This window comes from Plectropomus leopardus, chromosome 20 (assembly GCF_026936395.1).
Source record: "Plectropomus leopardus strain MGB_pleo_1.0 chromosome 20, ASM2693639v1, whole genome shotgun sequence".
Lineage (NCBI taxonomy): Eukaryota > Metazoa > Chordata > Actinopteri > Perciformes > Serranidae > Plectropomus > Plectropomus leopardus.
Window position 1 is genome coordinate 19,943,915 of NC_142195.1, and position 16,746 is coordinate 19,960,660.

A 16,746-nucleotide genomic window follows, 5' to 3' on the forward strand; every position below is an offset into this window, starting at 1 on the left:
ACCTAACCAGGTTCTTTTGGTATTTTTGTAAACCTAGCTTGGAAGTTTATTTTTGAAACGAGGCAGTATGCATTTAACAATTCAGAAAACTGCATTTTCTGTTCATACAGAAGTTTATTTTGAAAATACTTTAATGATCCTCATTTCAATAAATGAAGGAAATGAGTGGAGTTGTCCTGCGTCCTCTGTTGTTATCTATGCTGGGTCGAGTTCAGGCAGGCATTGCGGGTGAAACAGACAGGAACTCGACAGACATCATGCATGTAAGAAGTGGAAATTGACATGCTGTCCCTTAATGTCCGAACGTGATGCTAGAGGGTACTTGGAGCATCAAACTTTGACGTGTAGAGCCATTGACTAAGCTTCTGTATTTCAAAAGTTAGGAGTGAGAATGCGTTGGTGGTTCTGGTGAATGCTTTTGTATAACACAAACTACATCCTCCAAAATGACATTTCAGATGAACACCTCTTAAAATTGTTTAACAAGCCTGAACGGGAAGGTTATATTACACTGAATTAGTTTAAGCGAAGTGTACCTTATAAAATATCAACTGAGCATACCTGTGTAGTGTAAATGGCAATTTGTAAAACACCAGATATGGATCCTCATGGAATTAAAAGTGTCATAGTTAACAGAAAATACAGCAGGTACAGTAATTAAAGTTTTAAATATTATTTGAGGTGGCCATTGGATACCACTTTAAATATGAAAACACTCCTGGGCTGCTGAGGTAAAAAATGACTCATCATGAGGTCCTCTCATGCCATTCAGAGAGCTGTATGAATCACAATTCACAATATATGGATCCTGCATTGCATTAGCATGTTTTATCCCACACGTTCTCCATTTTAACCTTAAAAAGCTTTGTGTAAGTGTGCAATTTTGATAGTCTTTTGTCTTTTTATTTTCTCCTCAGCTGCAGAGCACGATCAGAGAACACCGAGATGGAGGCAATGCGGGTGGAGTCTTCAGCCGGTACAACATCATTAAGGTGTGTACTCGAAACGCACATACAAAAACTCTCTCTGTTAATGATCAAAACTTTGAACTTAACTTAAACAGAATAAGTCATTTTTAAATTTGGTGTCTTGTTAGAGGCATTTGCAAATATGATTACATTTTTACTTCACTCTTCATCCCTCCCTCTGTTCCTCATTTCTTTTCTCTGACTGCAGATTCAAAAGGTGGTGAATAAGAAGCTACGGGAGAGATACGCACACAGACAAAAGGAAATAGCCGACGAAAATCACAACCATCACAATGAGCGAATGCTCTTTCACGGTAAATTTACACACAGTATAGTCATCATGACCAACATTCAATTTTGCCATTTTTTTAAAGCTGTTGAACTGCTGTGGAATGGTTATGCAACCAAAGTATAGAGAGTGGTTTTTGATGACTATTTATATTTGAGGCCTATCCTATATATAAGGATGCACATGCTTACAATAAGGGTCCCTGTTCCCACAGTGGAGGTCTGCAGGCAAAGTTTTTTGCATATATTTGTGACCTTAATGTGGATGTGTTTTTTCTCCTGCCAGGTTCTCCCTTCATCAACGCTATCATCCACAAGGGCTTTGATGAGCGACATGCTTACATTGGTGGCATGTTTGGTGCTGGCATCTATTTTGCTGAGAATTCCTCCAAAAGCAACCAGTATGTGTATGGGATTGGTGGAGGGACAGGATGTCCCACCCACAAAGACCGCTCCTGCTACGTGTGCCACAGGTGAAATGTCTATTATTTTTTTTTCGTAAAAACATCTTCTTTACTATAGTGGCATATTCCTCTTTTTGTTTCTTCAAACAAGTTGCTACTTTATGTGTGTAAGTAAAGAACTACTAGTCAGTGACTTTGTCCCAATTCCACTTTAAGTACGAATTTGAGTTAGGTTCTGATTATGTAATTTGTTCAAACTGCAGAAGTGACAACAGCTAACCGCTGCTATGTTTTGTATAAACTTGATTTTTGTATGTGCTTTTGATGGAGGTTTGTGAAAAAGAAGGTAAACAAAAAAATATAACCAATAATTTTTCTCTGCGCTTTCAGAAATGGTATTAATTTGAAGTGTCGTACCAAAGTTAAAAATTCCTGTGTTGTAACACCAGTCGCTATCATCACACAGGATCGTAAAGCGAAAGATAGGAATCCTCTTTCATTCCCAAAATTCTGTTTTGTAATCGATGCGGAAATAAGATGCTTTTTCTGCCTCTATTGTTTATGTTTCTGTAACGTCATATAGTTAAAGCCTCGCCTTTACAGGTAGTCAGCAGCGCTCAAAAAACAGGATAAGCTCCACACATGCACCAGTAACGTGGTTTCTTTTGGAGTACTCCAGCTTCTAGTTTCTCAAACAGGGGGCTTATCTGGGTTTCTTGGTGTTTACAGGCACAAACACATAAACAAGATACTTGTGTAGTAATTGTAAAAACAATGTACTATGAAAATTAGATGTTGCATGTTTACATTATTAATATGTTGTATGGAATTGAAACAGAGTACAGGAATTTGAAATCTCTTCTCAACAAGTATCACTGCTGTCTCTTATTGCAGGAAGCAAAATCTGGGAGCAAAATGAAACTTAATGGATATAAACTTATTGTGGCATCTTATTATTTTTGAATCAAACAAATAATAATGTGATATTACCATTAGGAAGATCATCCTGTGTGTTGCATTTCAGGCAGATGCTGTTCTGCAGAGTGACGTTGGGTAAGTCGTTTCTTCAGTTTAGTGCGATGAAAATGGCCCATGCGCCGCCTGGACACCACTCAGTCATAGGACGACCCAGCGTCAACGGGCTGGCGTATGCAGAGTACGTCATCTACAGAGGGGAGCAGGTCAGAACACACACTTTTTTTACCACTACAAACAGCCTGTTTATGTGTGTAAAACATTTTTGATGTCTAATTGTATAAAATAAGTAGTGTTGTGCCGGTTTTCATCATCTTTGTTCTTTTGATTGAGTTTGTCTAAAAAATGTGAAAAAAAAAAAAAAAAGGTTCAAATGCCAATTTCAGAGTCCAAGGTAAAATCTTCAATTTAAAATCCAAAGAAGTTCAATTTATACAGATATACACACACCATTTAAATAAATGACTATTAATTGTTTATCATTCATTTATTTCTGTTATATTCTTATATGTGCGTTTAAGTTCAGCACTAGAAATATGCCCTTTGTTTAGAGATTTGATGTGTTCTTTGTCCACAGGCTTACCCAGAGTACTTGATCACCTACCAGATAGTGAAGCCGGAGAGTCTGGCCACTCCTGCTGCTCCCTCCGAGCAGAAGTCCTAAAATGCAGTCACAGCTGGATCTGAGGAAGACCAGACTGAAAAGGACTAAAGTCACTCTCCAAGAGGACTGGAACTGAACTTGGGTGTTTTCAAACCTCAGACCCAAAATTAAAGTCTCCAGAGTTGAACTTTAGGTGGATGAGGAGTGTCGACTGTGCAGTAGTCAGACGACCCTCAGAAACAGACATGGATGTGTCTAAAAACAAGAAGAAAAAGTGGATGAGTTTCAGGGTGTGAGACATGCTCAGCCCAAAGCAGCAGACAGAAAAATCCATCAGCTTCTTTAATTAATTGGGTCTAATTCTGCAGGAGAAAATGCAAAGGGTTTGTTCAACATTTCTGGAAGTGTACCAGTAAGCTATTTTTTTAAATTTGCAGGCCTCTGGCTTCATCCTGAAAACAATTAAGGAAGCAATTACAACAGGACACGGTCCAAAGCAAAACAAACATCCCTGATTTTGCACCTTTGCGCGCTGCTCATGTAATCTATCTCCATTTCTTAATGTGTTGTTTTGATTCTGTGTCCTCTTTCGGCTTTGTGCATCATCCACAGCAACAAAAAAACACCCTGAGGCCACTTCCAGAAACAACGATTGCTGTGCTGAGAGAACAGATATCCAGTACATTTTATGTTACAGCCTGCCACATTTTCACCAATGAGGCTCATATAAACAGGACACACATCTCTCTGTGTTCTCTCACAGCTTTTCTGCTGTAAACAAAGGAGAAATTATGAAACAAGTTTGTGCAGGGAGACGCAAAGAGATTACAGCAGACAAATACCCAGAAGTCAATAAGCAGAAAACAAACAGGAGACCACAATCCACTGCTGCAAACATTGCCCGCTGCACACTTTCCACTGCGCTCCATACTGGGACCATCATCAATATTCACTAAGCCAGTCAGACCAAACCAGTTCATGTCAAACGCCAGCAAATTCTCAAATACATAAATCACCATTTTAACAAAAAAGGCTCTCTGGTTTATTTTGGCAGAAAGTCCAAAATTTAAGCAAAGCTGTTGTGACAAGCAAGCAGCAACCTAAAATACCGCTTAGTCAGGCTAACTTACCTAAACATACTGCAGATGTTTTTAAAGTTGCCAAGAAGACATTCTCAAGTACAATTAAAAACTGACTTTTTGTTACTAAAGAGAATTTAGTTTTCCAAATTATTGGCATACTGTGTTTTGTTGTCAGTATTTAGTGGTCGTTCAAAGACCTTCCACAGTCAGACATGGTGGTTGCTGCTTGTTTCATCCCATCTCAGATAAAACTGTACAAAACTTAAATACCAGAACCAGAAGAACCACACCAGACTGACCAGAGACCAGACTGTCACACACACTTCCTCTTCTTAACTCAAAGCTGCACTTGGCAACTCAAACTACTACAAATTACACAGTAAACTAGTGCACAGCACTGACAGTTTGAACTTGATCTTGTCGGGTGATGTCACAAAATTACACACAACAAGCTTACGGGGCCTCATTCAGCATTTTTTCTTTTTTTTATCCAGTTTATACTTGATAAAGGTCCAAAGAAAAGTCTCGTCAAATTCATGATGTTTCTGAAACTGCAGAATAGTTTGCACTTGTGTTTTTCCAATGATGAATCCTATTGGCAACTTAAATATAAAACGTGTGTCAGTTGATCTCTAATTGCAAGGTAAACAGACTGCCAATCCACATAAAAGGGCCATGAGACTGCAGGGCAGTGTGCACACAGATTTTTTTTTTTTAAAATGACATAATTATGTCAAAAATGGCCAAACAAAAGTCTAAAGTGCATGGGTAGATGACTGAACGGGCCTACCAGTGTCAGGGGCCCCCAGCCTCCACCTGGAAAATGTCACTTAAATTAACACGTACTTTCCACAAATAGACTCAATATAACCACAAAGAGACCCAAAAAACAAGAAGAATATCAAAACACTTGCAAATAGTCCTACAACTTCTACGAAAAGGGGCAGAACAACCACAAAAACAAAAAATGACCACAAAGTGACCTAAGGCAACTACAAAGATATGCAAAAAACCTACAAAAACACCAAAACAATTACAAAGAGCCTCAAAATGAACAAATGATTTCTAAATAGGGCAGAGCACTGCACTCCGAACATAAACAAACACACAAAGACACTTGTGGAAGTACATCTACAGGAAGTAACCGCCAAACAAATACTGAAAATATTAAATTAATATATGATAAATATATTGTAATTTAAATCCTATAATATTATCAGATAATATTATTGCAGAATTGAAGGAAACACAATAACCAATTATTTTGCACCAACATATCAGCACACAAATGTGCAACCTTCAGTGTGCAAGAATAATCCCAAATAGCAAGAAGCTATAAAAAGCATTGGTGAATGTCAAAATCGTCATGAAACTGCATAAGAGGGATTTAAGAAAAAAGTCATCAGAAAAGTTGCTGAATGAGACCCATTATGTTTACTAACCTGACCAGTATGCACTTGCTTTCTGCTATTGTAAAAACTTTGTTCCATCACCTCATTTGGGGCGAAAAGTGACTTTTACCAACAATGAAATAAGTTAGTTGACCGGAATAAATGAGACGTTATTTCAGTTTTATTTTTAATCAATCCTGTTTTTGGCAAGTGCAGCTTTAACATTTACATTACATAACATGACCTCATCTACACCTGTGTGCTACTCATCAATATTTATGTCTGGAGCACCTTTTGGTTTTGCTTTTTAATGTCAGAAGGGCGCACATTTTTTCCTGTTGCTGTTTACACAAACCTGCTGCCTTCTGTCTGTATCCTCTCTACTTGTAACTGTTGATGCCTCCTTGTGGTGCAACAGTAGAGTTGCTGGCTTGCAGTATTCAGTTAGGATTTATTTCTACACAGTGCTATTTATTTGTGTTTTTCTGGGGCATATTCCATTTTTGTTGTATTCCTCACATGATCTTTTTTGTTTTTCATTATTTTATGTCATCTTTATACTCCTGAAACATTACAAAAACAAATGTGAAAAGTGAGCCTTGTCATTCTATCTCAGCGAGCCATTTAGCGGGCTGGTCACAACTAGAGATCTGCAGGTTGATGGATGATGATTATTGGATGTGTTATAAAATTGCGATCAGATTTCTGTTTGTATTATCCATTTGTATTTACTAACATGTTTGCTAAACTTCATAACAGCAGATTAGCCAACACCTCACTACACACTGTACACTTGAACTGTTTTTTTTTTTTTTTTACAACACTGACCATGTCTTTCTGTTTATTATTTATGATTTTCTTTTTTAAATTACTGACACTGTACACTGCGTGGGACCATACGTATGTTTAGTTTTTCAATGTCAGTTATGTTGTTTCAAGTCAAGCAGTGTGGAAGTCTTTGAGATGCCTTGAAATTGTGTGGAATTGAAAGGGAAATGGCCTTAAAAAATACTTGGCCTGCAAAATGACCATTGTATATCAATTACTTAACATGTGTTTTATGTCAGTTTCATTAAGAAAGCTTGTTTTTCTCACAACACAGTGAACAGAGATCTAAAAAAAAATCCAGCATTCTTCATTAATTGAAGTAATAGGGGTCCAAGCTGAAAAACCGCAAAATTACATACATCAAAACATCAATTTACAAATTCTACCACAACTCATGCAATGTAATCCAAGCTCATTTTTCTAGTCGTATGCCAAGTACTTCCAAAACAGATGCATTTTTCTAAAACGTTACAAATGTTAAAACACATCCGCCTACAAGTGTGCCGCTTGAGCAGTTCACGCTACTCTGCTGTGCATGAGACTGCTCGTACATACCTGTGATAAATTGTAATGTTTTAGCATAAATGCATATATCCTGAAAGCACTGAGCATACGATTGGATAAATAGGACTTGGAATATACTGCACAAGTTGTGTGAGAGTTTGTGAATAGATGTATTGATATAGGTCTAATTGTTAAACTCGGACACCTTTTACTTCAATTCATTAAGTAATCTGGATTCCCCCTTCACCACTGGGGAATCCATAATAAAGGGTTCCTCATGAAATGAAGGTAATGCTGTGAGTAAATGATATATAAATTGTCTGCAGTCCACTTGTTTGATAGCACCAGTTCATCCCAATAAAAGTGAAATATAATGATAATGTAAACTACTAAAATAGCAGCACATTTCAGAAAATTACAAAGTTATCCATTGCAGGGAAATTGAAAAGGAAATGAAATAAAACTTAAAAAATAAAATGAATGAGTAGGCAGAGTAACAACTGATGACTAAAGAAAAAATGAGAACAACTAATAAGCTTGAAATTAGATTATAATGGCAAAAAAATTTCAAAGGGAAAATTCAAGAGCCGCAGCACTGGGACTGAGTCAACACAGCATAGGGCCCTATGTAAGAGCGAGTCAGTAAAAGTATGTATTTTTAAAGACTGCAGTGTCATTTCTGTCTGTATGTCATTTTACCTGCCTGGAAAACATTTGTGATACACATGTAATCAACAACTGTCCCAATACCAATTTATAAAGCTCTGATTAGATTTTTAAACAGGTGAATGGAAAACAAAGCAAGTTTAAAGTAGGTTTTGTGTGTAAGACCAGCACTAATACTAAGGTTTCAGATGAAGTGGCAGCATCACTGTTAGCTCTCTCAGCATATACGGAGCAGGTGGAGTTTATGTTGTTGACCTCATTAAGGTCAGCAGCAGAACTGTATGATTTATGAGCAGAGCCGTCGGCTTTGTTTTAAATCAGACTGTAAATAAACTAACTCCAGATGGGCCTTTCAATGGGTCTTTTATGGACAATTGTGAGTTTATTTAGAGTTTATTTTTCTTCCTTTGAAAGACTTTTCAAAGACTTTTTTTATGTGATAACTGAGTTGTGTTTGAGCTGGTCTGTCTCGACTAATCCGTCTCAAGGGCCAGTCAGCCATCTTGTTGTGAATAGTTTGGAGGGGTGCGTGAGTGCAAGTATGTGTGTGTTTAACCAATCCATGCCTCACCTTCTGACCTGCCTTCTACCAGAAGCCACCAGTTTAATCAACACATTTCCTCATCAGTAATGTTTGACCTCCTGTTGTACAGATGGTTACAGACGTGTGAAACAGATAAACTCCTCACTCTTGTACAGAAGAAAATAAAAGAACGTAACATGGTGTATTTTTGTGTTGTTTTGTTGTATGTTTTGTGCTTTTTCCTGAGAGACACCAAGCCCCTCCAGTGGCATCGGCAGGTTGTGGCAATGCTGTGGCAATCAGTGGCAGCTCCTGACAACTCATGGCAACTCGCGCCACCCTACGATATGTTAGCGGCACTCACTCAGCAGTTAGTACACGCTTCCATCCCACCCACTGTCAGCGAGGGTGGGGACAAGTTTGCTGTCTGCACGACAGGTCAGCAGCTCTAAACCAGTTTCAGCATGATTTTTTACCAAGCATGTTAACATTGTTATTTATGTATTTTACAGAGTATTCACACCACGAAGCCACAGTGTCACAGTGTCCAGCGAGCTGCCACAGAGTGTCACAGCGTCCAGCGAGCTGCCACAGAGTGTCTCAACGTGCCACAAGTTGCCACAGAGTGCCACAGTGAGTCACAGGATGACACTATTTTGTTGGTTAGGTTGTGTAAAAGATTATTGTGTAAGTAAAAATTTAGGAGAGCATCTCCATTTCCTTTTAAAAAAACTTTTTTTTTTATACGTAACCTCATTGTAAACCATTTGCTATAAGATTTTTTTACACCGGCGACAGTGTGAGATCATAGATCATGCTAGTCATCTCCACTGCAAACCAAATCATATTGTCAAATCCTTTGTTCTAGTATTTCTAGATACAGTACATATTGTTGTCATTGGGGGCTACAGACAAAAGCGTTTTGTGTTGTGTGAGATATGTTTCATGAATGGAAAAAAAAAGGTGGTAAAGTTTGAAGACTCAGTCTTGCTAATTGTACATTTCAGTCTGGTGCGTTACACCTTTACATTTACATGCCTCGTTGAAATATTGTAGGGGGCGCTACTCAGGCATGTTAGCACACTGACAAAAGTAGCATATTGACCTGCTCAAGGCTGGACTGTTGTCCACCATGCCAAGTTTGGAATGCATTTGTGCATGTACAGTAGAGTTATAATAATTTCCCTTGCTAAGCCAAAGACAAATGGTATAGGTTTTGCGCTGACCTTTGATAAATTTCAATCGGGAAGTTCTAACGATCATGCACACTAAATTTCAACTGTATGGATTTAATTTTAAAAAAAAAAGAAAAGAAAAACGCGCCCATGTTATCAAGTTAGATCGTGCACACTGCTCGCCTGAGCAGCGTTTGTCAGGAGCGTCTCCGCTGTGCGTCAGCTGCAGCACTCCTACACAAACGGTGACTCGCCAAGTTTTTTTACGCGAGGCGTGCGCGTTTGTCAGCAGAAATACACAGCGAAGATGGTGTTTTGATGATTATATTGACCCTATACCACTTTTTACTGCTACAGAGATGAGGAAACTCAAAGACGTTTGTTTTACTCCAACTTCCCTGTTTCCCTTTCAAAACAAAAGCCCTTTGCCAGCGTCTCTTTGGAAAGAATTCAATCAGCTGCTGATACAAGGTATTTTATACTGAAACATTTACAGGATCGTGTCGTCGGCAATGCAAGAGCTTGCACGACTTCATAAATGAGTGTAATTTGTGCCTGTAAATGTGGAAATACAGTACAAATATCTGCGGGCCGTGATGCGGAATGTTTCAGGTTGTGAGATTGAACTTTATCCAGGACAGGTGAATTTAGACTGCTGTACACAGCAGTACAAAAATACGTCAAAGACATGTCTTCTTCAGAAGGTTTAGCTCAGTGGGCATGGTAGCTGGTTAGGATGCTAGAGGTTGTAGGATCAAGACTCTCTTGGTACAAGTGGCTTTTGCAGGCTGCTGTCTAAATACCACACACTTGAATATTGAAACATGTCAGTACCCTATAATGGACAAATTATGTTGTTATGTCACAGTTTCTAAATTACCTCAGATTTTGCTTTGACATTTCTTTACAGATATTCCTTTGATTTTGACAGATGCATCTGCCAGTACTGGTTTTACCTGTTTCGGGACAACTTTGCCTGATTTATTGGCCAAAACAATATATCACTCAACTTTACATGCGTTATTTTTTTCTGCAGTATCACAACAAGTGTCTAAACTGTATGAATCTACAGCCAAATTATATTTTCTGACATAAATAAAATAAAATATCGGCTGATTTATCTGTCTTCTCTGCTGATATAAGGGTTATATGGTCTTGAAATGGAAAATTTTGTAACAGCAGTGACGTCTGTCAAAAAACTCGACAGACGCATCTGCCGATACTGGTTTTACCTGTTTTGGGACAACTTCACCTGATTTTATCAGCCAAAACGATATATCACTCAACCTTACATGTCTTATTTGTTCTGTAATATCACAATCTCTGTCTAAATTATATAAATCTGTGGTCAAATTATATATTATGGCATAAATAATATCAAATATCGGCTGATATATCTGTCCTCAATGCTGATACATGGGTTATATGGTGTTGAAACAGAAAATCCAGTATTGACAGCGACATCTGTCAAAAACTCGACAGACGCATCCGCGAATACTGGTTTTACCTGTTTTGGGACAACTTCACCTGATTTATCAGCCAAAACAATATATCACTCACAATCAGTATCTAAACTGTATAAGTCTACAGTCAAATTATATATTGTGGCATAAATAATATAAAATTTTGGCTGATATATCTGTCTGCTCTGCTGATATTAGGGTCATATGGTGTTGAAACAGAAAATTCAGTATCGGCAGTGACGTCTGTCGAAAACTGGACTGATATATCAGTCAGTCTGATAATCAACTAAGTTCTTGGCAAGGAAAATTTAGTATCATCAGTGACATCTGTCGAAAACTTGACTGATATATGAGTCAGGCCGATTATCAACTAAGTTCTTGACAGGAAAAAATCAGTATTCAGTATATGAAAATTCAGGAGACAAGGAGACAATTGTGTCACAAACAAACAAACAAAATACCACACATTTTGATATTAAAACATGTCAGTACTCTTTAATGGACAAAGTATGTTATTACATAACATTTTCTAAATTACCTCAGATTTTACTTTGACATTTCTTCCATATTCCTTGATTTCAACAGACGCATCTGCCGACACTGGTTTTACCTGTTATGGGACAACTTCCTTGCATCGCTTTCCAAGCTCAGGCCCTAATAAGGCAAAAAACATCATAATATAGCATGTGGAAAAAATGTCTCAAAACGACATAGTATAGTATCTCCAAAAATCTCAAATTTTGACATGTTCAAAAAACTGGCTGAAAACGACATATTGTAGCTTGTATAGTCGTGTCACAGCATACAATGTTGGAAAAAAGGTCAAAAACATACTATACTATGATCCCTCTCTACAAGTTATAAAAAGCTATTTTCTTGGACTTCTTTTTTAGCCATTCTATATAATGTGGTTTTTGGCCATTTTTTCCAAGTGCAATATTGTGATATTTTTGGTCTTTTTTGGCACTTTTTTTCTACATGCTATACAACGACACATCCCTACAAGCTATACAAAGTGTTTTTTTTTAGGGATGTGTCAAAATTTTAGATTTTTTGTCATGATATAGTAAGCGGTTTTTGGCCAGTTTTTCAACATGCTATATTATGACTTTTTGGGGCCTTTTTTCAACATGCTATGCTATGGCGTGTCTCTACAAGCTATAATAAGCAGTTTTCAGCCATATTTGGGACATGTCAAAATTTGAGATTTTTCGCCATGCTATACTATGTGGTTTTTGGCCATTTTTTCAACATCCTATATTATGACTTTGTGAGCTTTTTGGGGGCCTTTTTTCAATTTGGTATGCTATGGCGCGTCTCTCCGAGCTATAATAAGTGGTTTTCACTCATTTTTGGGACATGTCAAAATTTGAAATTTTTTCGCCATACTATATTAGTGGATTTTGCCCATTTTGTCAACATGCTATATTATGACTTTTGGGGCTTTTGGGGGGCCTTTTTTCAATTTGGTATGCTATGGCACGTCTCTACCAGCTATAATAAGTGGTTTTCAGCCATTTTTGGGACATGTCAAAATTTGAGATTTTTTTGCCATACTATACTATGTGGTTTTTGCCCATTTTTTCAACATGCTATATTATGACTTTTTGGGCTTTTTTTAAGGCCTTTTTTCAATTTGGTATGCTATGGCGTGTCTCTACAAGCTATAATGTGCAGTTTTCAGCCATTTTTGGGACATGTCAAAATTTTTTACCAAACTTACATACATACTATAGCCCTGCTGTTTCAGTCATTTTTTTCAACATGCTATATTTTGGTGTCTTGGGCCGTTTTTTGAAAAAACCTATGCCATGGCGTGTCTCGGCATGCTGTTTTATGTTATTTTATGTGGTTTTTAGTTTTTTTTTTTGTTTGTTTTTTTTTTAGAAATATCATATTTATACATTCTTGCCATACTATAGCCTTGCTATTTTGGTCAATTTTTCAACATGCTATATTATGGTGTTGTCTATTTTTGAAAAATCCTATACTATGGTGTGTCTCAGCATGTTTTTTTATGTGGTTTAATGTGGTTTATAGCTGTTTTCTTTTTGGAAATGTCATATTTTGACATTTTTGCCAAACTGTGGCCTTGTTGTTTTGGTCATTTTTTCAACATGCTATGTTTTTGTGTTTTTGGCCGCTTTTGAAAAATCCTATGCCATACTGTGATTCGGCATGCTGTTTTGTGTGTTTTAATATGGTTATCAGTAGTTTTTTGGAAATGTCATATTTTGACATTTTTGCCATACTATAGCCTTGCTGTTTTGGTCATTTGCTCAACATGCTATATTTTGGTGTTTTGACCATTCTTAAAAAAACATATGCTCTGGCGTGTCTCTGCATGCTTTTTCATGTTGTTTCATGTGGTTATTACCTCTTTTTTGGAAATGTCATATTTTGACATTTTTGCCATACTATAGCCTTGCTTTTTTTCGTTCATTTTTTCAACATGCTATGTTTTTGTGTTTTTGGCCGCTTTTGAAAAATCCTATGCCATGGCGTGTCTTGGCATGCTGTTTTATGTGTTTTAATGTGGTTTTCGGCAGTTTTTTAGAAATATCACATTTTGACATTTTTGCCATACTATAGCCTTGCTGTTTTGGTCATTTGCTCAACATGCTATATTTTGGTGTTTTGACCATTCTTAAAAAAACATATGCTCTGGCGTGTCTCTGCATGCTTTTTCATGTTGTTTCATGTGGTTATTACCTCTTTTTTGGAAATGTCATATTTTGACATTTTTGCCATACTATAGCCTTGCTTTTTTTCGTTCATTTTTTCAACATGCTATGTTTTTGTGTTTTTGGCCGCTTTTGAAAAATCCTATGCCATGGCGTGTCTCGGCATGCTGTTTTATGTGTTTTAATGTGGTTTTCGGCAGTTTTTTAGAAATATCACATTTTGACATTTTTGCCATACTATAGCCTTGCTGTTTTGGTCATTTGCTCAACATGCTATATTTTGGTGTTTTGACCATTCTTAAAAAAACATATGCTCTGGCGTGTCTCTGCATGCTTTTTCATGTTGTTTCATGTGGTTATTACCTCTTTTTTGGAAATGTCATATTTTGACATTTTTGCTATAGCCTTGCTGTTTTGGTCATTTTTTCAACATGCTATATTTTGGTGTTTTTGGCTGTTTTGGAAAAACCCTATGCCATGGCATGTCTCTGCATGCCATTTTATGTTGTTTTATGTGGTTTTTAACTGTTTTGTGGAAATGTCATATTTTGGCTCTGCTTCCTCTCTCTTTCTTTCTTTTCTATTACTGCTCTCTGGGATTCATATTTAATTCATAACTGCTGATCAGTGACTCTAGGATCCCCACTGAGTGCTCTTTTTTTTTACTGCTCACCATCTTGGGTCTGTTGAACTGCACTACACTAATCCCATTGTGTGTCTGGAGCATTCCTGCTCCCTTGTTTCCCAGCTTTCCCGGATCCTAGCCACAACCCTGGCTGTTCCTGATTGTTGTGATATCTATGCTGGCGCTGTGACCATGCCTTTGGTTGTGCTCGTGCTGTGGCTGCAATGATACTGTACCCCCTGGTCACCCTGATCGTGGTCTTGATCCTGGTTGTGCCGATGCTGTGATCATGCCATTGGACACCTCCGTATCAATATATGCATGAGACTCTTATCAACACCCACAATATCATCACAGAGTGCTTTTGATAATATCACACTAGTCGTTATTGTCAGAATCAGAATCAGAATGCTCTTTATTGTCATTATACAGTGTATAACGAGATTGGAGAGCTTCTCCATTCCTTCAGTGCAAAGTACAAAAGCTTTTTACAGAATTAAGTACGAGATAGAAATAAAAAATAAAAAATAGACTTATATACAGCTATATACATGGGTGTGGAGGTATAAGTTAAATAATAAATATGAGTAGAGCGACTCGGTGTATTGCATGACATATTGCACAGTATGTGAAGTATATTGCACAGATAGAAATATATTGCACAGGAAATATATTGCACATGGAAGATAATTAGGGTGTGCACCCAGTGGATTGAGGTAGGGATGTGATGTATAATGTCTATTGTCTGTTGTGGTGTCCGGGGTGGTTATTTGTGAGAGTTCACGGTGGTGATGGCTCTTGGAAAGAAACTGTTTCTCAGTCTGTTTATCCTTGCCTTGATGCACCTGTAGCGCCTGCCTGAGGGCATCAGGTCAAACAGCTGAGCGCCAGGGTGTGAGCTGTCCTTGATCATGTTATGTGCTCTGCTGAGGCACCGGGTGGTGTATATGTCCTCCAGGGAGGGGAGAGGGCAGCCAATGATCCTCTGGGCTGTTCTGACTGTCCTCCGTAGCCTCTCCCTGTCTGCCTCAGTGCAGCTCCCGTGCCAGGTGGTGATGCAGTAGGTCAGCAGGCTCTCGATGGACGAGCGGTAGAACGCCAGCAGCAGCTTCCTGTCCAGGTTGTTTTTCCTGAGGATTCTCAGGAAGTGTAGTCGCTGCTGAGCCTTCTTGATGACCGCTGTGGTGTTGTCGGTCCAGGAGAGGTCGTCGGAGATCTGGACTCCCAGGAACCTGAATGTGTGGACCCTCTCCACGCATTCACCGTTGATGTAGAGGGGGGGCGGGTCAGTTCTGTTCAGTTCAGTTCTGTATTGTAATATGACATGAGTCTGTTTCCATTATTGCTGTGGCTCTCTACCCCCCTCTCTCCCTCTCCCCTCTCTCTTTTTCTTTCCTTTTGCCACAATTGTATTTCATTTGTTATTTACGACATCTATTGCACGTCTGTCCATCCTGGAAAGGGGATCCCTCATCATCCTCTGCTGCTCTTCCTGAGGCTTCTTCCTTTTTTTTCCCCAAAACAAGGGTTCTTTTTGGGAGTTTTTAATTGAGTGATGTAAGGGTCTAAAGGCAGAGAGATGTTGTTCACTATAAAGCCCTCTGAGGCAAACCATGTTTTGTGATAATGAGATCTATGAAAAAAATTTACTTGACTTGACTTGACTTGACTTGACATTTTTGCCATACTATAGCCTTGCCTTTTTGGTCATTTTTTCAACATGCAATTTTATTGTATTTTGGGACATTTTTTTGCAACTTTCTGTGCTATGGCATGTCTCGTTGCGCTACTTTATTCTGTTTTGAGCTGTTGTTAGCCTTTTTTAGGATGTGTCATATTTTGACATTTTTGCCATACTATAGCCTTGCTGTTTTGGTCATTTTTTCAACATGCTATATTGTGGTGTTTTTGTCTATTTTTGAAAAATCCTATGCCATTGCGTGTCTCGGCATGCTATTTTATGTTGTTTCATGTGGGTTTTAGCAGTTTTTTGGCAATGTAATATTTTGACAGTTTTGCCATACTATAGCCTTGCAGTTTTTCGTCATTTTTTCAACATGCTATATTTTGGTGTTTTTGGCAGTTTTTGAAAAATCCTATTCCTTGGCGTGTCTCAGCAGGCTATTTTATGTTGTTGCGTGTAGTTATTAGCAGTTTTTTTAAATGTAATATTTTGACATTTTTGCCATACTATAGCCTTACCTTTTTGGTCAATTTTTCAATTTGCATTTTTATTGTGTTTTTGTGCGTTGTTGCAACTTTCTACACGATGGCATGTTTCGTCAGGCTATTTTAAGCTGCTTTGAGGTGTTTTTAGCTGTTTTTGGGATGTGTCATATTTTGACATTTTTGCCATACTATAGCCTTGCCTTTTCGGTCATTTTTTTAACATGCATTTTTATTGTGATTTTGGGTGTTTTTGCAACTTTCTATGCAATGGCATGTTTCGTCAGGGTATTTTAAGCTGTTTTGAGGTGTTTTTAGCTGTTTTTGGGATGTGTCATATTTTGACATTTTTGCCATACTATAGCCTTGCTTTTCGGTCATTTTTTCAACATGCATTTTT

General features: G+C 37.9%; 1 protein-coding gene across 4 annotated transcripts in view; it reads left to right on the plus strand.

Moving 5' to 3' along the window:
• The window catches only part of LOC121959502 (poly [ADP-ribose] polymerase tankyrase-1), a 114,678-nt gene extending 106,242 nt beyond the window's left edge, over nucleotides 1-8,436 (plus strand). For all 4 annotated transcript variants that reach the window (XM_042508835.2, XM_088070874.1, XM_088070875.1 and 1 more), the window contains 5 exons: nucleotides 918-992; nucleotides 1,177-1,282; nucleotides 1,543-1,729; nucleotides 2,685-2,841; nucleotides 3,213-8,436. In XM_042508835.2, the coding sequence (XP_042364769.1) occupies nucleotides 918-992; nucleotides 1,177-1,282; nucleotides 1,543-1,729; nucleotides 2,685-2,841; nucleotides 3,213-3,299 (612 nt within the window). In that variant the 3' untranslated portion in view covers nucleotides 3,300-8,436. The remainder of the gene's footprint in view (nucleotides 1-917; nucleotides 993-1,176; nucleotides 1,283-1,542; nucleotides 1,730-2,684; nucleotides 2,842-3,212) is intronic.
• Nucleotides 8,437-16,746: the final 8,310 nt, after the last annotated feature.